Source organism: Scyliorhinus canicula, chromosome 29 (genome assembly GCF_902713615.1).
Source record: "Scyliorhinus canicula chromosome 29, sScyCan1.1, whole genome shotgun sequence".
NCBI classification, from domain to species: Eukaryota; Metazoa; Chordata; class Chondrichthyes; order Carcharhiniformes; family Scyliorhinidae; genus Scyliorhinus; species Scyliorhinus canicula.
In genome coordinates this window covers 10,250,969-10,278,746 of record NC_052174.1, presented here as the reverse complement: position 1 = coordinate 10,278,746, position 27,778 = coordinate 10,250,969, and the positions used below count along the sequence as shown (strand labels likewise).

The following is a 27,778-nucleotide window of genomic DNA, read 5'->3' as shown; positions in this document are numbered from 1 at the left end:
CCCCAGTGAGAGTCAGTGTACCCCAGTGAGAGACAGTGAACCCCAGTGAGAGACAGTGTACCCCAGTGAGAGACAGTGTACCCCAGTGAGAGACAGTGTACCCCAGTGAGAGACAGTGTACCCCAGTGAGAGACAGTGAACCCCAGTGAGAGACGGTGTGCCCCCGAGAGAGACAGCGTACCCCAGTGAGAGACAGTGTGCCCCCGAGAGAGACAGCGTACCCCAGTGAGAGACAGTGTACCCCAGTGAGAGACAGTGTACCCCAGTGAGAGTCAGTGTATCCCAGTGAGAGTCAGTGAACCCCAGTGAGAGTCAGTGTACCCCAGTGAGAGACAGTGTACCCCAGTGAGAGACAGTGTACCCCAGTGAGAGTCAGTGTACCCCAGTGAGAGACAGTGTACCCCAGTGAGAGACAGTGTACCCCAGTGAGAGACAGTGTACCCCAGTAACATCAGCAATTTCTGGAGCAGAGTTTCGGAAAAATGTTAAAACAAGGAAACGAGATGTTCGCCTTTCAATCGTATGAGCCAGATGCAGTCCCATTGGGCAACTTTCTTTGTGTCATGACGTCACCTTCCCCCATCCCCTTCGCCCATTGCAGGAACCAATGGGGTGTCTACAGTGTAGATCTAATATTCTAAACAGCCATTGGCTGTTCTGACGCAGTCTATTATGATGGACAAGGTTGTCGTTGACCTATCAGATGTGGTTATTCAGTGTTCTCTGCCCACTGGTTGGTTAGACAGTGATTGTGATGTGGGCAGTGATAGGGAGGCTGGACTGCGGTATGGGAGGTGGTATCACAGTGACATACTCTCAGAGGGGATAGGCCCCTGCAAATGCGATGTGCCAGCCCAGACATGGGCGACCCTCTTCGCCTTGTGGTACCTTCCCCTGTTTTGGTCCACAGGTGCCTAGTTCTCCCTCTGCAAAGTGACAATGCTGCTCCTCAAAGGACGTTAATCTGCGTAGGGATGTTCCCGGTCTACATCCTGTTAATACTACTGTGCATCGAGCGCTGTCCCGCAGGTGAGAGGTCCTGACTAAGTGGGTATTATAGAAACGGGCATAGAAATGGGCGGCAGGGTGGCACAGTGGGTTAGCGCCGCTGCCTCACAGCAGTAGGGACCCGGGTTCAATTCCCACCTCGGGTCACTGTCTGTGCGGAGTCTGCACGTCCTCCCCCCCCCCGTGTGCGCGTGGGTTTCCTCCGGGTGCTCCGGTTTCCTCCCACACAGTCCAAAGATGTGCAAGTTAGGGTAGATTGACCACGCTAAAATTGCCCCTCAATGTCCAAAGATGCTAAATTGTCCCTTAGTGTCCAAACTGTGTGCTGGGGTTACGGGGAGAGGGTGGGGGTGTGCGGTGAATGTAATATGATAATTCACACTATGTCTTTGTAAGTGCAGTAGCGTTATCCGACCACTAGGGGGAGTAGCTCTGGGAATGCTCAGGAGCTTGTACAGGGCTCCACCCGTGGCTCCACCCACAACTCCTTCCCCTAGTGCTGCTGTATAAATACCCTTGTCCAGAGTCAGCCTGCAGTTCACTGAGAGTTCATCAACGGGTAACAGGCTGGCTCTGTAGTAAGTCGATTAAAGCCTAGATTCATGTCGGAAACACGTGTCTGGTGAATTGATGGTTCCATCAAGGTGTGGGCTAAAGTGGGGTGCTCTTTCCAGAAGCCGGTGCTGACTCGATGGGCCAAATGGCCTCCTTCTGCACTGTCGGGATTCTATGGCCACACACAGACACACAGAAATGGAGAGACACAGAGACAAAGATACACGTGAACACACATAGACACGCATGCTATACGAGAGGGAGAGGCACATTGGGTGGATTGGCCAAGGTTGGCCGTGCTAAATTGTCCCACAATGTCCAGGTTAGGTGGGATTACGGGGGTAGGGTGGGGGAGTGAGTCTACGTCGGGTGCTCTTTCAGACGGTTGGTGCTGACTTGATGGGCTGAATGGCCTTCTTCTGCACTGTAGGGATTCTATGATCACATGCACACACAGAGTGAGAGACGCACAGTAATGGAGAGACACAGAGACAAACATACACGTGAACACACATAGACACGCATGATATACAAGAGGGAGAGACACATACTCACTGAAGAACATAAGAACCAGGAGCAGGAGAAGGCCATTCCGCCCTTCGAGCACTGTCCTCCGTTCAATGGCTGATCTCCTCTCTGCCGTTGGGCAGCACGGTAGCACAGTGGATAGCACTGTGGCTTCACAGCTCCAGGGTCCCAGGTTCAATTCCCGGCTTGGGTCAGTGTCTGTGCGGAGTCTGCACGTTCTCCCCGTGGGTTTCTTCCGGGTGCTCCGGTTTCCTCCCACAGTCCAAAGACGAGCAGGTTAGGGTGGATTGGCCGTGATTAATTGCCCTTAGTGTCCAAAATGGTTCGGAGGGGTTATTGGGTTACGGGGAAAGGGTGGAAGTGAGGGCGTAAGTGGGTCGGTGCAGACTCGATGGGCCGAATGGCCTCCTTCTGCACTGTATGTTCTATGTTCTCCATAACCCTTTAAACCCATTACTAATTTAAAATCTCTCCTTAAATTTACTCACTGTCCCAGCATGCACCTGGGTTAGCGGATTCCACTGATTCACGACCCTTTGAGAGAACTATCTCCTCATCTCTGTTTTACATTTGCTCCCCCTTATCCCAAAACTGTGACCTTTCGCTCCAGATTGCCCCACAAGCGGAACCATCCGCTCTGCGTCTACCCGGTCAATACCCTTTGTCAGCTTGGCCGGGGATCTCCGGCCCTTGGGGTTCCCTGTTCCCCGTCGGCAGCGCACCCCCACCCACGGGGTTCCCGGCTCTGTGGGACGGCTTCAATGGGAAATCCCATTGGCAAGAGGCAGGAGTACAGAATCCCACCGCCGCCCAATGGCGCGCCGTCACGAAACACGCGGCTGGGAACCCTGAGAATCTAGCCCTGTGTATATTGTATACCTCAATTAGATATACACCTACCAGGATGAATGCAAGAATTTCAGATGTATTGGATTATTTGGTGCAGTAAGGATTAAAAGCCTGCGGTTAGAGTGTGTTTGACTGTTGCAGTCACGTTGTTAAATTGACTTTGAATTGAAGGACAACAAAGGCTTTAGGACCTGAGGTGTAATTAACCCACTTGGGCTACTGCCATTTTGTTTGGATTAAGGGTAGTCCCTGGGGAGTTCATTCGATTTCACCTTAGTGAGATGAGGTCGTTGGTGGGCGGAGCTAAGGCCTCTGGCATTTTGAGCAAGCATTTTCGCCTTCAGTTCTGACCTGGCTGAAGGTCGCGCACAGTGAAACAGTCCTGCTCTCACTTGTAAATTGGTTCAAAGAGATTAACGGTATTCAAAGCAGTGCAGACTTGTCTGAGGACAAAGGCAGAGCTCAAACAAGCCAGTTGAAAACAGCTTTGGAAGACATCCAGCCAGAGTTTTTGCAGTGGTTCAGACGGGAGGCAGATCTGTTACGTAAAGCAGTGCCACGAGATCTCTTTCCCAAAGAATACCTCTGGAAAGCAAGTACACTTCTGCGCCACTGGTATTTAATGTGGATTGAGAGCTGAGATGGTCTATGTTCTAAAATTTGAGAATTCCAGAACACATCTTCAAAACTGAAGAGATGAATCCCTCATAAGAGTTTTAACAAAACTTTGTGACTAACACTGGTCACTGACGTCTGGGCAGGTTGCTGAGAAATCCGTGGGATCTCTCCTGGTCGCCTCTGTCATTTAATGCGCAGTGTGGTGCGTTCGACCATACTTTGCCTGCTAATTCGTATTTACCTCATATTAATTCTTAATATTAGATTATAAAATAGACTGTTTTAATTTTCTCCGGCCCGGATGGGGCGAGTGGCTGCGCGGATACCACAGAATCCCATCGGCGCCATTCACCCCTGGTCGCCACCGGGCGCGAAGGGCCGGGGCGGCAGCCTGTGGGGCATGGAAAAGCGATCCTTCACCAGGGGCGGAGGGCCTCCGAAGGGGTCTGGTCTGCGATCGGGGTCCACCAATCATCGGGCCGGCCTCTCCCCTTCTGTTCTTATCCTTTTGTGGATGGGAACGTCGGCGGCTAGACCAGCATTTATTTCCCATCTCGAATTCCCTTAGAACGTAGTGGGGTGCCTTGGACTTCTACACCCACTGTGCTGTTAGGGAGGGAGTTCCAGGATTTTGACCCCAGCGACAGTGAAGGAACGGCCGATATATTTCCCAGTCGGGACGGTGAGTGACTGGGAGGGGAACCTCCAGGTGGGGGGGGTTCCCAGGTATCTGCTGCCCTTGTCCTTCTAGATGGTAGAGGCCGTGGGTTTGGAAGGTGCTGCCTAAGGAGCCTTGGTGAGTTGCTGCAGTGCATCTTGTAGACGGTACACACGGCTGCCACTGTGCGTCGGTGGGGGAGGGAGTGAATGTTTGTGGAAGGGGAGCCAATCAAGCGGGGCTGCTTTGTCCTGGATGGTGTCGAGCTTCTTGAGTGTTGTTGGCAAGTGGAGAGTCTCCCATCACACTCCTGACTTGTGCCTTGTAGATGGTGGGCAGGGTTTGGGGGGGGGGGGGTCAGGAGGTGAGTTACTCTCCGAAGGATTCCCAGCCACTGACCTGCCCTGGTAGCCGCAGTATTAATGTGGCTGGGTCCAGTTCATGTTTTGGTCAGGTTTCTGGTTCCAGATTTATGTTGTTCCCCTACTTCAGTCGTCCATGGCTATATTTTGTTTACCTGTTGAGATCTTGCACCTTTTGAGTATGAACTGGAACTGTTTAATGTTAAATAGTTTCTTGAATGTCTTGGTACGCACATACGCAGAAACATACGGGCTGATGCCAGTGGAGCATGTTTGGACTTATACAAAGAACAAAGAACAAAGAACAAAGAAAAGTACAGCACAGGAACAGGCCCTTCGGCCCTCCAAGCCTGTGCCGACCATGTTGCCCGTCTAAACTAAAATCCTCTACACTTCCGGGGTCCGTATCCCTCTATTCCCATCCTATTCATGTATTTGTCAAGATGCCCCTTAAATGTCACTATTGTCCCTGCTTCCACCACCTCCTCCGGCAGCGAGTTCCAGGCACCCACTACCCTCTGTGTAAACAAACTTGCCTCGTCCATCTCCTCTAAACCTTGCCCCTCGCACCTTAAACCTATGGCCCCTAGTAATTGATCCCTCTACCCTGGGGAAGAGCCTCTGACTATCCATTCTGTCTCTGCCCCTCATAATTTTGTAGACCTCTATCAGGTCGCCCCTCAACCTCCGTCGTTCCAGTGAGAACAAACCGAGTTTATTCAACTGCTCCTCATAGCTAATGCCCTCCATACCAGGCAACATCCTGGTAAATCTCTTCTGCACCCTCTCTAAAGCCTCCACATCCTTCTGGTAGTGTGGCGACCAGAATTGAACACTATACTCCAACTGTGGCCTAACTAAGGTTCCATACAGCTGCAACATGACTTGCCAATTCTTATACTCAATGCCCCGGCCAATGAAGGCAAGCATGCCGTATGCCTTCTTGACTACCTTCTCCACCTGTGCTGCCCCCTTCAGTGATCTGTGGACCTGTGCACCTAGATCTCTCTGACTTTCAATACTCTTGAGGGTTCTACCATTCACTGTATATTCCCCACCTGTATTAGACCTTCCAAAATGCATCACCTCACATTTGTCCGGATTAAACTCCATCTGCCATCTCTCCGCCCAAGTCTCCAAACGATCTAAATCCTGCTGTATCCTCTGACAGTCCTCATCGCTATCCGCAATTCCACCATTTGTGTCGTCCGCTAACTTACTAATCAGACCAGTTACATTTTCCCCCAAATCATTTATATATACTACGAGCAGCAAAGGTCCCAGCACTGATCCCTGCGGAACACCACTAGTCACAGCCCTCCAATTAGAAAAGCACCCTTCCATTGCTACTCTCTGCCTTCTATGACCGAGCCAGTTCTGTATCCACCTTGCCAGCCCACCCCTGGTCCCGTACCATCCCGTACATCCCGTACGGGGTTAGGGTTGGGTTGCGCAGGAGGCCGTGACCAAGAACGCGCCCAGACGGGGAACACATAAAATCCATCCCCCAGATTTTGCCTGCTCTCCGCCTCGTCACAAGCCACCTCTTTTGTTCTTCCTCCAGTCCGCGAATTAACTTAAAAGAAAGGGGACGAGGATGGGGGCATAGTCCCGGCCAACATTCCTCCCTCGAGCTGTAGATTAATCCAAACCTGATTATACAACAATGGACTGACGGACATGCAGGTGTGTCGGGATGTTTACCCATGGATATGCACGCAGATGTGAGACGGAAACGCGCACATGGATATAGGAACGGGGGAGGCCATTCAGCCCCTCAACTTTGTTCCACTTTTCAATGTGGCTGATCTGCGACCTAGCCCCCACATAGCCACCTTTGTCCCACATCTTACATTTATAAATGAATAATTGACTCGGTGCCAATTGCAATTTGCGGAAGAGAGTTCCAAACTTCTTTCGTGTGTCAAAGTTTCATTTTTCTTTTTTTTTTTGGGATGGGCATCGCCGAGCATTTCTTGCCCATCCCTAAATGCCCTAGAACCGAGTGGGCTTGCTCGCCCATTTCAGCGGGGCAGTTAAGAGTCAACCACATTCGCTGTGGGGGAGGGTGGGGGGGGGTGGGTCTGGAGTCACATGTAGGTCAAACCCCGGGGGAGGGCGGCAGGTTGACACAATCCATGGTAGTTGTCATGGTCGCCGTGACCGACTTTTCCATTCCCTTGAAGGGATTTTCCGGCCATTCCCGCCGTGGCGTCTTCCGGACCGGCCGACAGCGGAGGGAGCGAACAACGGGATAGCCCCATTGACGGCGGCGGCACAGGAAGATCCCGATGTCGATTGATTTGAACCCGTGTCGCCCTTCCCCAACCCAGAGCATTAGCCTGGGGGCCTCTGGTTTACTAATTCGGCGACATAACCCACGATGCCACCCCCCCCCCCCGAAACCCTCCACCCCCACACCGCAGCGGCAATGGGTCTGGGACACGTGAAACCCTGTAGTGGTCGACGAGACTGGATGATCGCACAGCCGGCCAAAGGAAAACAAGCCATGGTGGAGGAGTGGGTTGCGAAGCGGGGGTTGGGCGGGGTGGGGGGAGGGCTGTAAATCCCATCCTAGATTTCACTCCTGGGAGATCTGGCTTTAATTTGTGCCCCCCCCCCCCCCCCCCACCTCCCCACACCCCCCCAAGCCCCGTATCCCTCCGTGACTAAGAATTTCTCTCGGGCGATGCCGTGGGTTCCCCTGGGAAGGACCCATCGCCCCTGACGTGAGAAATCTTTAATTGCAGCAGCCGTCCTCTCTACGATTGCCCCCCCCCCCCCGCCGCTGCCCTCCCGCTGCCTTGGTTTGTCCGTGTGAGCCTGTGCCACCCCCGCTGACTCTCTCGCTCGGTGCCCTTTGAAGGAAGCGAGGAGGCCAGGTTCCAACGCTGAGGGCTGGCAGGCGTCGTTAATTATTGAAGCTTCTCCTGCGGGAGTGTTAAAAGGAAAACCGCTCCTCGATTATTCATGACTCCGCCCACCCTTTACTCTACTCCTTAGAAGGGGCTCCGCAGCGACTGAGGAAGCTGGGGGGGGGGGGGGCTCCATCTGGCAGGAGAGACATCAAACCGCCTCTCACTCCGGAATTTGTAAAGAAAATGAAATGAAAATGAAAATGAAAATGGCTTATTGTCACGAGTAGGCTTCAATGAAGTTACTGTGAAAAGCCCCTAGTCGCCACATTCCGGCGCCTGTTCGGGGAGGCTGGTACGGGAATCGAACCGTGCTGCTGGCCTGCTTGGTCTGCTTTAAAAGCCAGTGATTTAGCCTTGTGAGCTAAACCAGCCTCTTATGTCCACACTGAGGCAGAGTCTGACCTGCAGCTGAAGTTTGCACATTGTTTCCTCTCCACAGGCCCTCTGGCTTAAAGAGTGGTGCAAGTAGACAAGTGGAAATTCTTTGACTGTGTGTGAGCACGTTCGTCTGTGCACGTGTGTGTTTCTGTGCATGAGTGTTCCTGCATGCGTGTGTGTGTGTGTGAATGCCTGAGTGCATGTACGTGTCTGCATGTATGTGTGCCTCTCTGTGCGTGTGTGAATATTTGTGCACACTGTGAGTGCTTGTGCGTGCATGCGTGTGGGTGTGCACATGTGTGTGATTGTGCATGTGTGTGTATGCATGCGTGTGCACATGTGTGTGTGCATGTACACGTGCGAGTGTGCATGTGTGTTTATGCATGGGTGTGTTTGTGTGCTTGTGTTCATGTGTGTGCATGAACATGTGTTTGTGTGCATGTGTGTTTGCATGTGTTTGTACATGTGTACTTGCATGTGCGCGCATATGTGTTTATGCACGTGATAAGTCCATAAGACAATAAGACATAGGAGCAGAATTAGGCCACTCGGCCCATCGAGTCTGCCGCCATTCAATCATACCTGATATTTTTCTCATCCCCATTCTGCTGCCTTCTCCCCATAACCCCTGATCCCCTTATTAATCAAGAACCTATCTATCTCGGCCTTAAAGACTCTCAGTAATTTGGTCTCCACTGCCTTCTGCGGCAGAGTTCCACAGATTCACCACCCTCTGGCTGAAGAAATTCCTCCTCGTCTCTGTTTTACAGGATCGTCCCTTCAGTCTGAGATTGTGTCCTCTGCTTCTAGTTTTTCCTACAAGTGGAAACATCCTCTCCACGTCCACTCTATCCAGGCCTCGCAGTATCCTGTAAGTTTCAATAAGATCGCCCCTCATCCTTCTAAACTCCAACGAGTACAGACCCAGAGTCCTCAACCGTTCCTCAAACGGCAAGTTCTTCATTCCAGGGATCTTTCTTGTGAACCTTCTCTGGACCCTTTCCAAGGCCCAGCACATCCTTCATTAGATACGGGGCCCCAAACTGATGCGTGCATCCATGTGCCTGTGTGTTGTAAGGACCCTCCCCCTTGATTCCCTTATTTCCCATTTGTTTTACTTTGTGGTCACTGTTATCGTTACGGAGTTTGAATGGACATGTCCCTTTCAGTCAAGCAGATGAAGTGAAGAAATCAAAAGTTGCAAAATAGTGCACTGTGCTACTGGATAGTTAGCTTTTTCCACAGCAGAACTCAGACTTTCTGGCACCCAACTGATTGGAGTGATTCAGTGTGATTGGTTGGTTAGTGGTCGATGGACTGGCCAGGGACCGTATTCTGCCCGGCGACACACGGCTCTCTCCAGCGAAAACCATAACAGACTGAAAACACAAACCTCCAACTGACAGCTCAGACTTAAGGCTCGAACTGGAAAAAGTCAATCTGAAACAGCAACTTTTCTTCATTTATTTTTTGTATTATTCTTATTTGCACCCCTCTTTCCCCCTCTGTGTTTGTCTGTCTTGTGTGTGCGGAGAGGCAGTGAGAGTTAAAGTGTGGGCTTAGGAATTCGATAATAGCTTACCAGTTGTATTTGCTGCCTATTTAATTGTAGCTATTTTAATTTTTTTTTAAATTTAGAGTACTCAATTCATTTTTTCCCAATTAAGGGGCAATTTAGCGTGGCCAATCCACCTACCCCGCACATCTTTGGGTTGTGGGGGTGAGACCCACGCAGGCACGGGGAGAATGTGCAAACTCCACACTGACAGTGACCCGGGGCCGGGATCGAACCCGGATTCTCGGCACTGTGAGGAAGCAGTGCTACCCATTGCGCCACTGTGTTGTTACCTAGCTATTGTTATTAATGAAAATTAATTGTGTTGAAATTTACAAACCTGGTAACTGTAGTTATTGGTCAGTCAAAGACCAAAGACTTTGGGTATTTTTAGGAATTAATAGTTAATTTCAATTGTTTTGCGACTCCAGATCAAGTGAGACTGGAAATATGAGTGAGAATGCGTGCAAGTGCGTTCATATGCGTTTGTGTGTGCGCGCATGCATGTATGTGCATGTATTCATGTGTGTGTATATGTGTGCACGTGCTTGTGTGTTGGCACATGTGTGCATGCATGTTTGTATATATGTGTGATTGTATGCTTGTGCATGCTTGTGCACCTGTGTGCAGGTGTGTGCTGACACATGTGCATTTGTATGCACATGTGTGTGTGAATGTGGTACGTGTTTGTGCAAGTGGGTGTGCATTCATGTCCCTGTGCACATGCATATGTGTGCATATATGTGTGTGCATGCATGTGTGTGCGTATGTGTGTGTGCGTGCCGATGTCTGTGCATGTGCATGCATGTGTGTGTGTGTATATGTTTATATGTATACATGTGTGTGTGCGTGCATGCATGTGTCTGCATGTATGCATGTGTATGTACATATGCGTGCACTTGTGTGTGTGCATGCATGTGCCTGCTTGCGTGCATGTGTGTGTGCGTATGCATGCATGTGTGTGTGCATGTATGTGTGTGTGTGTGCATGTATGTGCATGTGTGTGTGTGTGTGTTAAATGCCACCTTGTTCCTCTGCCTTAATGTGAAGCAGATTTAACAGTAATTTTCAAACGGTACATGGATAAATGATTGAATGGACTAACTTTACAGGCCTATGGGGAAAGCATTGAGTGAGGGTTTTTTAAAAATTCGGCAGCTTTACCAGGGAGGCGGCACAGTTATGATTGGCCGATGGCTGCCTTCTTTGCCGTGTGAGACTGGGAAAGCCTGCAGAGAGACCCAGTGGCAACTCTCCGTTTGTCCAGCAGAGGGAACCAGACACCCGTCTGGCTGAGCAGCACTGGTCCAACCTCACCCCTTCGTAAAGCAACAGGGGGGGGAACGTCCAGCAGCCAACCCAGAGCCGGGAAGCAACGGTCCAGCGGCAGAGGAGGCCGGAAGGCTACCTCGCCTCCGCGGAAGCGGCCCCTCGCTCCGATGAGCATGCTCGGCCGCCAAGCTGAGAAAACAGTTTCGCAGACCCGGGACCTCTTGCAGCCAGCGAGGGGCCCTTGTCAGGCGCGGTGGCTGTCGCGATCTCAAAAGTGCGGTGCCTAACCTGTGCACAGCAAGATCCCACAAACAGCAATGCGCCGATTGCCACTCGGCCCATCCAGCCTGCATTGGCCCTCTGAAAGGGCACCCTGCCCAGGCCTGGGATGCCACCCCACCCCCCACCTCCCACATTGGGCAGGTAACGCACGGCGAGGCGGGTGGGCGGTGAGATTGGATTTCAGGTCCTTCCACTATTGCCGTTTGGCCCTCCGCCTGGGCCTGTCAGGGGACGGGTTCGAATCCCACCACGGCAGCTGGTGGAATTAAAATTCGATTCATAAAATCTGGAATGTGAGATGGCCGCTGTGGCGGCGACCATGACAGCTACCATGGATCGTCGTTTTAAAAAAAAACACATCTGGTTCACTAATGTCCCCTTTAGGGAAGGAAATCTGCCGTTGTTACCCCGCTCTGGCCTACATGACCCCACAGGCTCACAGCAGCAAGGTTGTGACTCCTGACTGCCCCCCTCAAATGGCCAAATGAGCCCATTCCGTTCAAGGGCCAAGTAGGAGTGGGCAATTAATTCTGGTCTTCTCCAGCGATGCCCACATTTCCTGAGCAGCTGCAGGGCACTGAGGCCAACTCCAGTGAGCCCCCTTTCCCTTATACTGCCCCCCCCCAAACCAATAACATGGCATGCTTCCAACTGTAGAACCTCTACAATGCAGAAGGAGGCCACTCGGCCCATCCAGCCTGCGCTGGCCCTCTGAAAAGGGAACCCTACACAGGCCCAATCCTCCACCCTACCCTCGTGACCCCACCTAACATGTGCCTGTTTGGAGTAAGGCGGGAAACCGGAGCGCCCGGAGGAAACGTACATGAACGCAGGGAGAAGGTGCCAACTCCACACCGATGGTCACCCGAGGTTGGAATCGGGCCCAGGGTCCGGGGCGCCGTGAGGCAGCAGTGCACTGTGCACTGGGTACTCCGTGCATCAAGGGTACAAGAAAGAGAGGTGGCAGCTGCTGAGGGTGGCGGCGAATGCCTCCCCTGAGGCCCCTTGGGGCGTTTCGTTCCAGTAAAGGCGTTGTGTAAGGGGAGGTTGTTGCTGTTGTTTTGGCCGGATTGAACGAACCTTGTGTGGTTGCAGGTGACAGAGGTCGAACGGAGTACCGACAGAAACGCCGGGGGTCACAGATCATCGGAGGGAGCGAAACCAAGCCAGGTGATTGGCCCTGGCAGGTGAGTCTTCATAAGAGTGGCCGCCATTTCTGCGGGGGATCCATTCTCAGCCAGTGGTGGGTATTAACAGCAGCGCACTGCGCCCATAAACTCAGGTAAGTGCCAGGGAGGGTGAGAACCAATGGGATATTCACAGACCGATAAGTCTCTCTGTTCCCTCTCTCAGGGAGATATCTGTACACTCTCAGTCCTCTCTCTCTCTCAGGGAGATATCTGTACACTGACTGGTGTCTCTCAGTCCCCTCTCTCTCTCAGGGAGATATCTGTACACTGACTGGTGTCTCTCAGTCCTCTCTCTCTCTCAGGGAGATATCTGTACACTGACTGGTGTCTCTCAGTCCCCTCTCTCTCTCAGGGAGATATCTGTACACTGACTGGTGTCTCTCAGTCCCCTCTCTCTCTCAGGGAGATATCTGTACACTGACTGGTGTCTCTCAGTCCCCCGCTCTCTCTCAAGGAGATATCTGTGCACTGACTGGTGTCTCTCAGTCCCCTCTCTCTCTCAGGGTGATATCTGTACACTGACTGGTGTCTCTGAGTCCCCTCTCTCTCAAGGAGATATCTGTACACTGACTGGTGTCTCTCAGTCCTCTCTCTCTCAAGCAGATATCTGTACACTGACTGGTGTCTCTCAGTCCCCTCTCTCTCTCAGGGAGATACCTGTACACTGACTGGTGTCTCTCAGTACTCTCTCTCTCAGGGAGATATCTGTACACTGACTGGTGTCTCTCAGTCCCCTCTCTCTCTCAGGGAGATATCTGCACTGACTGGTGTCTCTCAGTCCCCTCTCTCTCTCAGGGAGATATCTGTACACTGACTGGTGTCTCTCAGTCCCCTCTCTCTCTCTCTCAGGGAGATATCTGTACACTGACTGGTGTCTCTCAGTCCCCTCTCTCTCTCAGGGAGATATCTGTACACTGACTGGTGTCTCTCAGTCCCCTCTCTCTCAGAGAGATATCTGTACACTGACTGGTGTCTCTCAGTCCCCTCTCTCTCTCAGGGAGATATCTGTACACTGACTGGTGTGTCTCAGTCCCCTCTCTCTCTCAGGGAGATATATGTACACTGACTGGTGTCTCTCAGTCCTCTCTCTCTCTCAGGGAGATATCTGTCCACTGACGTGTCTCTCAGTCCTCTCTCTCTCAGGGAGATATCTGTATGCTGACTGGTGTCTCTCAGTCCCCTCTCTCTCTCAGGGAGATATCTGTACACTGACTGGTGTCTCTCAGTCCCCTCTCTCTCAGGGAGATATCTGTACACTGACTGGTGTCTCTCAGTCCCCCCTCTCAGGGAGATATCTGTACACTGACTGGTGTCTCTCAGTCCCCTCTCTCTCAGGGAGATATCTGTACACTGACTGGTGTCTCTCAGTCCATCTCTCTCTCAGGGAGATATCTGTACACTGACTGGTGTCTCTCAGTCCCCCGCTCTCTCTCAAGGAGATATCTGTGCACTGACTGGTGTCTCTCAGTCCCCTCTCTCTCTCAGGGTGATATCTGTACACTGACTGGTGTCTCTCAGTCCCCTCTCTCTCTCAAGGAGATATCTGTACACTGACTGGTGTCTCTCAGTCCCCTCTCTCTCTCAGGGTGATATCTGTACACTGACTGGTGTGTCTCAGTCCCCCCTCTCTCTCAGGGAGATATATGTACACTGACTGGTGTCTCTCAGTCCTCTCTCTCTCTCAGGGAGATATCTGTACACTGACTGGTGTCTCTCAGTCCCCTCTCTCTCTCAGGGAGATATATGTACACTGACTGGTGTCTCTCAGTCCTCTCTCTCTCTTAGGGAGATATCTGTACACTGACTGGTGTCTCTCAGTCCCCTCTCTCTCTCAGGGAGATATCTGTACACTGACTGGTGTCTCTCAGTCCCCCGCTCTCTCTCAAGGAGATATCTGTGCACTGACTGGTGTCTCTCAGTCCCCTCTCTCTCTCAGGGTGATATCTGTACACTGACTGGTGTCTCTCAGTCCCCTCTCTCTCTCAAGGAGATATCTGTACACTGACTGGTGTCTCTCAGTCCTCTCTCTCTCTCAGGCAGATATCTGTACACTGACTGGTGTCTCTCAGTCCTCTCTCTCTCTCAGGGAGATATCTGTACACTGACTGGTGTCTCTCAGTCCCCTCTCTCTCAGGGAGATATCTGTCCACTGACGTGTCTCTCAGTCCTCTCTCTCTCAGGGAGATATCTGTACACTGACTGGTGTGTCTCAGTCCCCTCTCTCTCTCAGTGAGATATATGTACACTGACTGGTGTCTCTCAGTCCTCTCTCTCTCTCAGGGAGATATCTGTACACTGACTGGTGTCTCTCAGTCCCCTCTCTCTCAGGGAGATATCTGTCCACTGACGTGTCTCTCAGTCCTCTCTCTCTCAGGGAGATATCTGTACGCTGACTGGTGTCTCTCAGTCCCCTCTCTCTCTCAGGGAGATATCTGTACACTGACTGGTGTCTCTCAGTCCCCTCTCTCTCAGGGAGATATCTGTACACTGACTGGTGTCTCTCAGTCCCCCCTCTCAGGGAGATATCTGTATACTGACTGGTGTCTCTCAGTCCCCTCTCTCTCAGGGAGATATCTGTACACTGACTGGTGTCTCTCAGTCCCCTCTCTCTCTCTCAGGGAGATATTTGTACACTGACTGGTGTCTCTCAGTCCTCTCTCTCAGGGAGATATCTGTACACTGACTGGTGTCTCTCAGTCCCCTCTCTCGGGGAGATATCTGTACACTGACTGGTGTCTCTCAGCCCCTCTCTCTCTCAGGGAGATATCTGTACGCTGACTGGTGTCTCTCAGTCCCCTCTCTCTCAGGGAGATATCTGTACACAGACTGGTGTCCCTCAGTCCTCTCTCTCTCTCAGGGAGATATCTGTACACTGACTGGTGTCTCTCAGTCCCCTCTCTCTCAAAGTCGACACACAGTATCTTTAAAGTTCCCAAAATCTAAACCCCTTTATTTCCCTAACTTTTGAGCGAATCCTCTCCCAGACAGCATCCTATATACTGTGGGCCGAATCTAGTAGTAGTTACCACACCGGGCACATATACCTCTCGGGATTGCTTCTGACATACAACAAGAATAACTGGCTGTTCACTAAGCTGTTCCTCAGACAGATTGTCGAGAGTTTAAAAAGTCTTTCTTCCTCAGGCACGAGGTCTTAAAACAGCGCATTTGCATGGGGTGAAATTTCTCCTGAGGTCCCATTTTCCCTTCTGGCCGTCCCTTATCTGAACTAACCTCCTCAGAAATCGCTCTCAATTAATTAAATTTCCACCTTTGAAAATGTCATTGAGAATTTCACACCTCAAACATCTTTACTCAAGCCCTTGACGTTCTATATACTCTGTTATCAACTTGCCTTTGGTGAACATCTGTACAGACGGTTGATAGGAAGGGGGCGAGTGGGGTGGGGGGTGGGCGCTGGGGAGGGTAGGGGGTTCAGCGGGCTGGGGGCAGGGAGCGATGGAAAATAATGGACTAATTTCCTTGCAGAGCTGAACAAATCTCAGTGGAGACCGGGTCAATAGAACTGGGACATCACAAAGCACAGAGATTTGCGGTGGCTTTCATTAAGAACCACGGGCAGTACAACCATTCGACATTCGATAACGACATCAGCATGCTCCAGTTGAAGACTCTGATCACATTCAGCGGTGACCAAATGCCCGTTCTACTGCCCCTCAGCGATAGTTTTTACATCAAGGCCTGGGCGCCCTGCTTCGTCATTGGCTGGGGCACGACGCAACATGGTGAGTTACAGACTGGAATCTAATCGAGAGGTTCGGGGTGGTTTATATATAGAATAACAGATACCCGGGAGTGAGTTACAGACTGGAATCTAATCAAGGGGTTCGGAGTGGTTTATATATAGAATAACAGATACCCGGGAGTGAGTTACAGACTGGAATCTAATCAAGGGGTTCGGAGTGGTTTATATATAGAATAACAGATACCCGGGAGTGAGTTACAGACTGAAATCTAATCGAGGGGTTCGGGGTGGTTTATATATAGAATAACAGATACCCGGGAGTGAGTTACAGACTGGAATCTAATCGAGGGGTTCGGGGTGGTTTATATATAGAATAACAGATACCCGGGAGTGAGTTACAGACTGGAATCTAATCGAGGGGTTCTGGGTGGTTTATATATAGAATAACAGATTCCCGGGAGTGAGTTACAGACTGGAATCTAATCGAGGGGTTCGGGGTGGTTTATATATAGAATAACAGATACCCGGGAGTGAGTTACAGACTGGAATCTAATCGAGGGGTTTGTGGTGGTTTAATATAGAATAACAGATTCCCGGGAGTGAGTTACAGACTGGAATCTAATCGAGGGGTTCAGGGTGGTTTATATACAGAATAACAGATACCCGGGAGTGAGTTACAGACTGGAATCTAATCGAGGGGTTCGGGATGGTTTATATATAGAATAACAGATACCCGGGAGTGAGTTACAGACTGGAATCTAATCGAGGGGTTCAGGGTGGTTTATATAGAATAACAGATACCCGGGAGTGAGTTACAGGCTGGAATCTAATCGAGGGGTTCAGTGGTTTGTATCCATCCCCTTATCCCACCTCCTCTTTGTTCTTCCTTGTCCCCTCTCTGTTTCATCTCAATCCCATTTGTGTTATCCTCCATCCCGTCCCTCCTGCAGCCTCTTTCCCTCTCCCTCACCCGCTCTCCCCACCTTGCTATTTTACCTTCCTCCACTTGTTCTGCCTCTGCCCCTTTCTCTTTCTTCCCCTGTCTCTTCCCCCCCCTTTATCCCCTCTCCTCCTTCTCATCCTGTTCACGCTCCCTCCCGTTTTCCGCGTTGTTGGACTCGGGTTGTTGAAGTGAAGCTCTCATGCCCCCGTCCGCTCCTTCCCCCTCAGAGAGACGACCCTTGATCCTGCAGGAAGTCGAGGTGGAACTGATCGACTGGCACAGCTGCCGGAAGTGGGTCTTGGGCCTAACGAGGAACATGCTGTGCGCCGGCTTCGAGGAAGGGGGACGAGATGCCTGTCAGGTGAGGCTTATATTTTGGTTGGGGAGGGGGGATGAGTGCGATGGTGTGAGTGGGAGCAGCGTTCGAGCATGGGGATGTGGTGATGGTGGGGTGTTGAAGTGGCCTTCACTTCAAGGGGACTTGAGCCCAGGAGGAAAGATGTCTTGTTGCAATCCAGGACAAAGCAGCCCCGCTTGATTGGCACCCCATCCACAAACATTCACTCCCTCCCCCACCGACGCACAGTGGCAGCCGTGTGTACCGTCTACAAGATGCACTGCAGCAACTCACCAAGGCTCCTCAGGCAGCACCTTCCAAACCCACGGCCTCTACCATCTAGAAGGACAAGAGCAGCAGATACCTGGGAACCCCACCCACCTGGAGGTTCCCCTCCCAGTCACTCCCCGCCCTGACTGGGAAATATATCGGCCGTTCCTTCACTGTCGCTGGGGTCAAAATCCTGGAACTCCCTCCCTAACAGCACGGTGGGTGTACCTACAACTAGGGGACAGTGGTAGTATGACTAGGGAGATCTTATGACCTTAGAACCAAGCTGCCATTGGTACAGCAGTCCCGCTGCCCATTGGCCCAGGCAAGTCATGTGCCTCTCTGCCAATTGGCTGTGGCTAGTCATGTGACTCCCCGCCGATTGGCCGAGGGGATGGTAGCGGGGTATAAAAGCTCGTACCATGTGGCAGTCAGCCTTTCCTTGTGCGACCACCGCCGGGCTCACGTCCAGCTTATTAAAGCCTGATATTTGGATCCTCTCTACGACTCGTGTCAGATTGATGGAACATCAGGGACTGCAGCGGCTCAAGAAGGCGGCTCACCTGCCACCCCCTGAAGGGCAATTAGGGATGGCCAATAAAGGGTGGCCTAACCACATCCCGCAAATGGAAGTTCTAAAAAGGCAGTGGCGTCGTTGTATTGTCACTGGATTAGTAATCCCGAGACCGAGGGTAATGATCTGGGGACCTGGGTTCAAATCCCACCACGGCCAATTGCCAATTGTCGTAAAAGCCCACCTGGTTCATTAATGTCCTTTCAGGAAGGAAATCTGCCGCCCTTACCCGGTCTGGCCTACATGAGACTCCAGACCCCCACGGTCAATGTGACTGACTCTTAAATACCCTCAGAGATGGGCAATAAATGCCGGCCCAGGCCAGCGAGGCCCATGATCCACAGAATGCTTCTATTTCACAGTTCAAGCTACAATTTGCTTAAAAACACTCGGTGAACCCTGGGAGGATACATCATCGCGGAGATCGGTGGATCTCAGGAAAGTTCCAGGGTTTCAATGCATCCGTGTGTTTGCCAGGGGGAGTGAGTGTTCTGCCGCAGAAGAAATGACCACGACGAAAAGGCGCTGCCTTTAGCAGCGGACATGTTGCCGTCATCTGGCCATGTATAGTTGGGGCTCCGGAGAAAGTCCCGGGGGCCGTTTGATAGCTCCGCGCACAGACTGGGCTCAGGAAAAATCCCGGGACGCTGAGAGGGTAGCAGCAGATCAATGGATCGGCGCTGGAAAGGGTTAGGGCTCAGAAGAAGCCCCGGGAGCTATTCATAGAGTGACTGAGGGAGGTCGGGGCTCAGTGAAATCCTGACAGCAGTACCAGCCCAGTGAAGCCAGGTGGCGACAGAAGAGCTGACAATGTGGCAGGAAATGGAATCTGCTGCGCAGACTCGGAAATCCGAGGGAACAAGGTCTCGGGAGAGAGGATTGAAACCATGGGAGGTGTCATTGAGGCAGTCCGTGTCTGAGTGGGTTTTGAAGGAATTTGGAGGCTGAATCTTTGACAATGAAAATTTTGGAGCCTCTCACAAGGGAGACAGAGTTTCAACGAGATTGATCAACGCAGTATTTACTAACATTTGGTTGAGTTGCTGCGAAATCATTGGTCCCGTCTTGATCGTATTTGCTATTTATTATTCAAGGCGTGTTCAACCATAGATTGACTGTTAATTCACATGTACCTCCCATTAACTATGAACATTAGCGTGTAAGATAGATATTTTAAATGGTTTAATCTTTCTGACACTGTATCGTAAAGTTTATTTTACTTTGTACAAACCCCAACAAATTGCACAACTTTATTCCCTTAGGAAGGGGCAGCACAGTGGTTAGCACTGCTACCTCACAGCGCCAGGGACCCGGCCTCGGGTTACTGCCTGTGCGGAGTCTGCACGTCCTCCCCATGTGTGCGTGGGTTTCCTCCGGGTGCTCCGGTTTCCTCCCACAGTCCAAAGATGTGCGGGTTAGGGCGGATTGGCCGTGCCGAATTGCCCCCTTCATGTCCAAAGCTTGGACAGAATTATGGGGACAGGGCGGAGGATCGGGCCTGGGCAGGATGCTCTTTCAGAGGGTCAGTGCAGGCTCGATGGACCAAATGGCCCCCTTCTGCACTGTAGGGATCCCATGAAGTGTCTTGCCTCTTAGACTTTGTCTACGTTATGACCAAAATGCAATTGGTCCCTTAACGAATCTTACCAAAGATGTGGGGTTCTGAGCCAGAATCATAACAAGCTCCGGAACATAGGAACGCAAAGAGATGGGGGCAGGAGTAGACCATTCAGCCCGTCGAGCCATCTCCGCCGTTCAATACAATCATGGCTGATCTTTGGCGTCAATTCGATTTCCTCGCCCATTCCCCGTATGCCTTGATTCCCCGAGACACCAACTACTTGTCCATCCCAACATTAGCTATATACAACGATGGAGCTCCCACAACACGCTGGGGGTTGAGAATTCCCAACCCTTTGAGAGAAGAGGTCTCTCCTCATCTCAGTCCCAAAATGGCCGACGCTCCCATGTTTCCGCTTCCCCTGCCAGGCCAAACATCTCAGTCCAGCCCCTTGACAATCATGTGTCTTTAGTGATAGCACCTCCCATTCTTCTAAACCCATAAGACCATAAAACGTAGGAGCAGAATTAGGCCAATCGGCCCATCAAGTCTGCTCCGCCATTCCATCATGGCTGATATGTTTCTCATCCCCATTTTCCTGCCTTCTCCCCATAACCCCTGATCCCCTTATTAATCAAGAGCCTATCTATCTCTGTCTTAAAGACACTCAGCGATTTGGCCTCCACCGCCTTCTGCGGCAAAGAGTTCCACAGATTCACCACCCTCTGGCTGAAGAAATTCCTCCTCATCCCTGTTTTAAAGGATGGTCCCTTCAGTCTGAGGCTGTGTCCTCTGGTTCTAGTTTTTCCTGCAAGTGGAAACATCCTGTCCACGTCCACTCTATCCAGGCCTCGCAGTATCCTGTAAGTTTCAATAAGTTCCGTCCTTCATTCTCCTAAACTCCAACGAGTATAGACCCAGAGTCCTCAACTGTTCCTCATACGACAAACTCTTCATTCCGGGGATCATTCTTGTGAACCTCCCTTTCCAAGGCCGGCCCATCCTTCCTTAGATACGGGGCCCAAAACTGCTCACAATACTCCAAATGGGGTCTGACCAGAGCCTTATACAGCCTCAGAAGTACATCCCTGCTCTTGTATTCTCGTCCTCTCGATATGAATGTTAACATTGCATTTGCCTTCCTAACTGCCGACTGAACCTGCACATTAACCTTAAGAGAATCCTGAATCGAAACTCCTGAGTCCCTTTGTGCTTCGGATTTCCGAAGCCCTTTCCCAAAGAATATGAGCCGGATTTACTCATCCCCTCATCATCAGACAACACCCCCCCCCCCCATTGTCCCCCTCCCCCTCCGCGATCCCAGGGACCCATCTACGGTGACGGAAGGTTGGGGAGGAGTGGGGCGTGCAGACAATGTAACGGAGAGATTCCCGAGCGAGGCAAACTCCCAGTGACGCGTGCTTTGCTTTCCAGGGAGACAGCGGGGGTCCGTTGATGTGCCAGGGGATGAACTCGGAAACCTGGATCCAGGTCGGGATTGTGAGCTGGGGCAACGGATGTGGGGAGTCGCACAGTCCCGGAGTTTACACCCTGATTTCAAATTACATCGAGTGGCTGGAGGCCACGGCGGAACAGGCCGGGAAGCCTTACATCCCGAGCCGGGACATCTCAACCGGATCACCCAGGCAGGAGGCGAGTGCCAACACATCGTCGCAAATTCCCGCCCCCTTCCAGCAACTGACAGAGCAGAACGTGACTCAACCGTCGAGTGCCACCACAGCCGACCAGAGCAATGCCTTTCTCTCAATAATTTCCTTCACTTGTACGGTTCTTATTCATTGTGTTTGATAAATAAACTAAATTATATTTACAAAGGATGAGGAACTGACTGGGAGTTATGGGAAACGGTACGCACGCTCGACACTGTCCCCATCAAACGCTCCCAGGACAGGTACAGCACGGGGTTAGATACAGAGTAAAGCTCCCTCTACACTGTCCCCATCAAACGCTCCCAGGACAGGTACAGCACGGGTTAGATACAGAGTAAGCTCCCTCTACACTGTCCCCATCAAACACTCCCAGGGCAGGTACAGCATGGGGTTAGATACAGAGTAAAGCTCCCTCTACACTGTCCCCATCAAACACTCCCAGGACAGGGACAGCACGGGGTTAGATACAGAGTAAAGCTCCCTCTACACTGTCCCCATCAAGCACTCCCAGGACATGTACAGCACGGGGGTTAGATACAGAGTAAAGCTCCCTCTACACTATCCCCATCAAACACTCCCAGGACAGGTACAGCACGGGGTTAGATACAGAGTAAAGCTCCCTCTACACTATCCCCATCAAACACTCCCAGGACAGGTACAGCACGGGGTTAGATACAGAGTAAAGCTCCCCGCTACACTGTCCCCATCAAACACTCCCAGGACAGGTACAGCACGGGGTTAGATACAGAGTAAAGCTCCCTCAACACTGTCCCCATCAAACACTCCCAGGGCAGGTACAGCACGGGGTTAGATACAGAGTAAAGCTCCCTCTACACTGTCCCCATCAAACACTCCCAGGACAGGTACAGCACGGGGTTAGATACAGAGTAAAGCTCCCTCTACACTGTCCCCATCAAACACTCCAGGACAGGTACAGCACGGGGTTAGATACAGAGTAAAGCTCCCTCTACACTGTCCCCATCAAACACTCCCAGGACAGGTACAGCACGGGGTTAGATACAGAGTAAAGCTCCCTCTACACTGTCCCCATCAAACACTCCCAGGACAGGTACAGCACGGGGTTAGATACAGAGTAAAGCTCCCTCTGCACTGTCCCCATCAAACACTCCCAGGACAGGTACAGCACGGGGTTGGATACAGAGTAAAGCTCCCTCTACACTGTCCCCATCAAATACTCCCAGGACAGGTACAGCACGGGGTTAGATACAGAGTAAAGCTCCCTCTACACTCTGCCCATCAAACACTCCCAGGAGAGGTACAGCACGGGGTTAGATACAGAGTAAAGCTCCCTCTACACTCTGCCCATCAAACAATCCCAGGACAGGTAAAGCACGGGGTTAGATATAGATTAAAGCTCCCTCTCCACTGTCTCCATCAAACACTCCCAGGACAGGTTTAGCACGGGGTTAGATACAGAGTAAAGCTCCCTCTACACTGTCCCCATCAAACACTCCCAGGACAGGTACAACACGGGGTTAGATACAGAGTAAAGCTCCCTCTACACTGTCCCCATCAAACACTCCCAGGACAGGTACAGCACGGGGTTAGATACAGAGTAAAGCTCCCTCTACACTGTCCCCATCGAACACTCCCAGGACAGGTACAGCACGGGGTTAGATACAGAGTAAAGCTCCCTCTCCACTGTCCCCATCAAACACTCCCAGGACAGGTACAGCACGGGGTTAGATACAGAGTAAAGCTCCCTCTACACTGTCCTCAATCAAACACTCCCAGGACAGGTACAGCACGGGGTTAGATACAGAGTAAAGCTCCCTCTACACTGTCCCCATCAAACACTCCCAGGACAGGGACAGCACGGGGATAGATACAGAGTAAAGCTCCCTCTACACTGTCCCCATCAAACACTCCCAGGACAGGTACAGCACGGGGTTAGATACAGAGTAACGCTCCCTCTACACTGTCCCCATCAAACACTCCCAGGACAGGTACAGCACGGGGTTAGATACAGAGTAATGCTCCCTCTACACTGTCCCCATCAAACACTCCCAGGACAGGTACAGCACGGGGTTAGATACAGAGTAAAGCTCCCTCTACACTGTCTCCATCAAACACTCCCAGGACAGGTACAGCACGGGGTTAGATACAGAGTAAAGCTCCCTCTACACTGTCCCCATCAAACACTCCCAGGACAGGTGCAGCACGGGGTTAGATACAGAGTAAAGCTCCCTCTACACTGTCCCCATCAAACACTCCCAGGACAGGTACAGCACGGGGCTAGATACAGAGTAAAGCTCCCTCTACACTGTCCCCATCAAACACACCCAGGACAGGTACAGCACGGGGTTAGATACAGAGTAAAGCTCCCTCTACACTGTCCCCATCAAACACTCCCGGGACAGGTACAGCACACAGAGAGGATTTGGTAAATTGATGATTTAAAAGGAAAATTGGATGAGCCGTGAAATGAAATAAGGCCACAGGGTTATGGGGTAGGGCGGTGGAATGATGGTGGGTGGGGTGCTGTTTTAGAGGGTCGGTGTGGACTTGATGGGCCGAATGGCTTCCTTCTAGACTGTAGGGAGTCTATGCATTCAATAGACTCTGTGGTCAGGCGCCTGCGTCCCGGCCCATCGTTACCTCTCACTGGACCACAATGCGAATCCACCTGACCCCCTGCCCCAACTCAATCACAGCATCTCCAGTGTTGACCCATCTCTGTATCTCCCGACCTCGACGCTTTGGGCCTACTTTCGAACACCTCTTCAATATTCAGCCGAGGCCTCCGCCAGGCCTGAGTTTTACACACTGGCTCCTGAGACCTTCTGGTTCCCTCCCACCTGTACGAGGTGTGTGCAGCCCCAAAGAAGCAGCCACCAGGAAAGACAATTGACAACCAGCCCCCTGAGAAGCGAGTGGGACAGGTGACCAAAGGCAGGGGTCAAAGGGTGAGGGTTTGCGCGTGTTTCGGAGGAGATGATGGTCAGGTCACTGGACAGGTAGTCTTCCCCTTGTCCTGTATTTCTGACCACCGCGCCATTCTCTGGAAGCGGGATTCGCTCCCTTCCCGCTGCTTGTCACTGGGTTTTCCCATCCAAGCCGCCCTGTGCCGTCGGGAACCTCACGGGCGAGGGTGCGTACCAGCGGGAAACACGAATGCCAACGGCTGGAGACTTCCGGCCCAGATCCTGGATACCTGGGCTCAAACTCCCCCATGCGAGTTGATTAAAAGAAAACATTTGCTCAGACAGCAACAGCGACCCTCGATCCAATTGCCACAAAAATACATTTTCTGGGGGGGGTGACTTTCCAGCCCCTCGTGCGCCAGGACCCTCCGGTCATGCTGTAGATGGCGCCCCGTGGTGGGCTCACTGGTGGCGGGAGGTGGGGAGCCAGCAAATGCACCGTAAGTATTGGCAGGATCGGTGGAGGAGGAAATAAAAAACGGCTGGGGCGTTTTCAATCTTCATCGGACCCCGGAAGTGTGGAAGATTTTAGGTTCGACGGGCAGCATGGTCGGCGCAGGCTAGGAGGGCCGAAGGGCCTGTCCCTGTGCTGTACTTTTTCTTTGTTCTTAAGGGAGAGAAGCCTGTTGCTTAGGCAGCTGAAGATGCAGCAAGAGGCCAGAATGGGAAGAGCGCAGTGATTTTGGCGGATTGTGGGGCTGCAGGGAGTCGCAGAGACGGGAGGGGGATGGTGGGATTTGAAAATGAAGGCGGGGCAACGTTCCTCTGAACCTTGTTGCATTTCTATCATCGATGCCTTGAAGCAACCCTGGCTGCTTTGAAAAGAGATACATTGTTCTTTTAAATCTAACTAGGAATAAAAACGTTTTAAAAATCCCCAACACCAAGAAGCAGAAGTGTGCTCTTCACTTGGCATTGTTTCATTCACTCGGAGTTCAATTGGCCTCCTCACCATTTGCAATTTGATTTGACTCGTCCAGAATGAATGAGCAGCCTGCCAACCCATAATCGCTTAATTGCTGACGTTTCCAGCCCAGCTTTGCAAACGAGCTCTGTTTCGATTTCAAGATCACACACTGCTCCCACGGAATTCCTACCGTGCGGAAGGAGGCCATTCGGCCCATCGGGTCTGAAATGAAATGAAATGAAAATGAAAATGAAAAATGAAATGAAATGAATGAAAATGAAATGAAAATTGCTTATTGTCACGAGTAGGCTTCAATGAAGTTACTGTGAAAAGCCCCTAGTCGCCACATTCCGGCGCCTGTCCGGGGAGGCTGGTACGGGAATCGAACCGTGCTGCTGGCCTGCTTGGTCTGCTTTAAAAGCCAACGATTTAGCTAAGTGAGCTAAACCAGCCCCTGCACCGGCGCTCTGAAAGAACACCCTACTTCGGCCCACTCTCCAGCCCTATCCCCGTAACCCCACCTAACCTGCACATCTTTGGACACTAAGGGACAATTTAGCCTGGCCAATCCACCTAACCTGCACATCTTTGGACACTAAAGGGCAATTTAGCACGGCCAATCCACCTAACCTGCACATCTTTGGACACTAAGGGGCAATTTAGCCTGGCCAATCCACCTAACCTGCACATCTTTGGACACTAAGGGACAATTTAGCATGGCCAATCCACCTAACCTGCACATCTTTGGACACTAAGGGGCAATTTAGCACGGCCAATCCACCTAACCTGCACATCTTTGGATACTAAGGGGCAATTTATCATGGCCAATCCACCTAACCTGCACATCTTTGGACTGTGGGAGGAAACCGGAGCACCCGGAGGAAACCCACGCAGACACGGGGAGGACGTGCAGACTCCACACAGACAGTCACCCAAGGCCCCGGAATCGAACCTGGGGCCTTGACGCCATGAGGCAGCAGTGCTAACCACTGCGCCACCGTGCTGCCACATAACTGGAGTCTTTCATCTGGGGTACCATCCATCTCCTCTGCGTCTTCCCCATGGTCCGGAGAGGGTGCGGAGCTGTTTTACTGGGATGGTTCCAGGGATGAGAGGATTTTAGCTACGGGGATGAGGGCTGGAGAAACGGAGCTTGTTCTCCTTGGAGCAGAGGGCGATTGAGGGGAGGTTTGATCGAGGCGGACCAGGAGGACGACGCGCTTACATAAGGTAGTCAAGGATAATCTCTTCCCATTGGCTGATGGTGCAACATCCTTCGGACACAAGGTTTTTGTCAAGAGATGGCGGGTGGTCGGGTGGTGGGGTGGGGGGGGGGGGCTGGATTTGAAGAATAATACTTTACCCAGCGATTGGTGATGTAGAAACTCGTTGCCTACAATGGGGATGAAAGTGAGGCCGATTAATGATTTTGAAAGGAAATTGGACGGGTTCTCCGGGGAAGTAAATGTGGAGGGACATGGTGGAAGAGGGGGAAGCGAAAGAGCCAGACTGCGTTGTTCTACAGAGAGCCCAGAATAATTTTGATGGGCCGAATTTGTACCCCAAAACGTCTCAGTTTTTCAAACTCATTGACAAGATGCGCACGTCGTTGGCCAGGCCCAGCATTCATTGCCCAACCCGAATTGCCCCTTGACAAGGGGGCGGGTGAGCCGCATTCCCGAATCCGCTGAGGCCCTCGAGGGGTGGGTAAGTCCGCTGCGCTGCTCGAGCCAGAGTTCCGAGGATTTTCACTCGGCGACAGTGAAGGAATGGCCGATATCGCTCCTGTAATCGCCGCCGAACGCTTCTAAGTGTTTCACAGCCAATTAATTTGCTTCTAAAGGGGCCTCACGGTAGCATGGTGGTTAGCATCAATGCTTCACAGCTCCAGGGTCCCAGGTTCGATTCCCGGCTGGGTCACTGTCTGTGTGGAGTCTGCACGTCCTCCCCGTGTGTGCGTGGGTTTCCTCCGGGTGCTCCGGTTTCCTCCCACAGTCCAAAGATGTGCAGGTTAGGTGGATTGGCCGTGCTAAATTGCCCGTAGTGTAAGGTTAATGGGGGGATTGTTGGGTTACGGGTATACGGGTTACGTGGGTTTGAGTAGGGTGATCATTGCTCGGCACAACATCGAGGGCCGAAGGGCCTGTTCTGTGCTGTACTGTTCTATGTTCTATGTTCTAAACATAACCGAGGGTGGTGGGAAATGTGACCATTGTTCCCCCCCCCCCCCCCCCCCACTCCAACCTCCCCCACCCCTAGGGCTCTCTCACGTTCTTCAACGTCCTCAAATTGTCAATCGTTGCCCAGGGATAGTGCTTGACGTTTTTTGTTTTTTTTTAAATCTCCCCTCCACCCGTAACTCTTCCCCCCCCCCCCACCCAACCCCGCTTAACTCGCCAATGCCCCTTAATGCGCGGCATCAAAGCTCAGTCAGAAGACAAGTGGTGCAAATTGAGAGCTGCAAATGACTCAGATCTGACAAATTAGATTCCAATCTCTGTGATTTTCTCTGGCGTGCCGTCTTCACTAATCAGACCCTTTATGATGAGTGAGATTGCTTGCTATTTCGCACTAATGGCGTTCATTAGTTGTGGAGAGGCTGTTTCCTCTTGTGGGAGAATCTAGAACGAAGGCTTCACTGTTGAAAAATAAGGGGGGTGGCCCCTTTAAGGCGGAGATGAGGAGAAATATT

General features: G+C 51.8%; 1 protein-coding gene across 1 annotated transcript; it reads left to right on the top strand.

Moving 5' to 3' along the window:
* The first annotated feature begins 786 nt into the window (after positions 1-786).
* Positions 787-21,373, top strand: LOC119958310 (serine protease 55-like). Its single transcript, XM_038786747.1, has 5 exons — positions 787-1,029; positions 12,079-12,265; positions 15,663-15,919; positions 17,050-17,183; positions 20,999-21,373. The coding sequence occupies exons 1-5, from the start codon at positions 840-842 to the stop codon at positions 21,371-21,373; spliced, it is 1,143 nt and encodes a 380-aa protein (XP_038642675.1). The 5' UTR covers positions 787-839.
* Positions 21,374-27,778: the final 6,405 nt, after the last annotated feature.

Coding starts and splice junctions, on each gene's coding strand:
- LOC119958310 (XM_038786747.1), top strand. CDS start 840: ATGCGATGTGCCAGCCCAGACATGGGCGACCCTCTTCGCCTTGTGGTA. Junction 12,266..15,662: donor CACTGCGCCCATAAACTCAG/GTAAGTGCCAGG, acceptor ATTTCCTTGCAG/AGCTGAACAAATCTCAGTGG. Junction 15,920..17,049: donor CTGGGGCACGACGCAACATG/GTGAGTTACAGA, acceptor CTTCCCCCTCAG/AGAGACGACCCTTGATCCTG.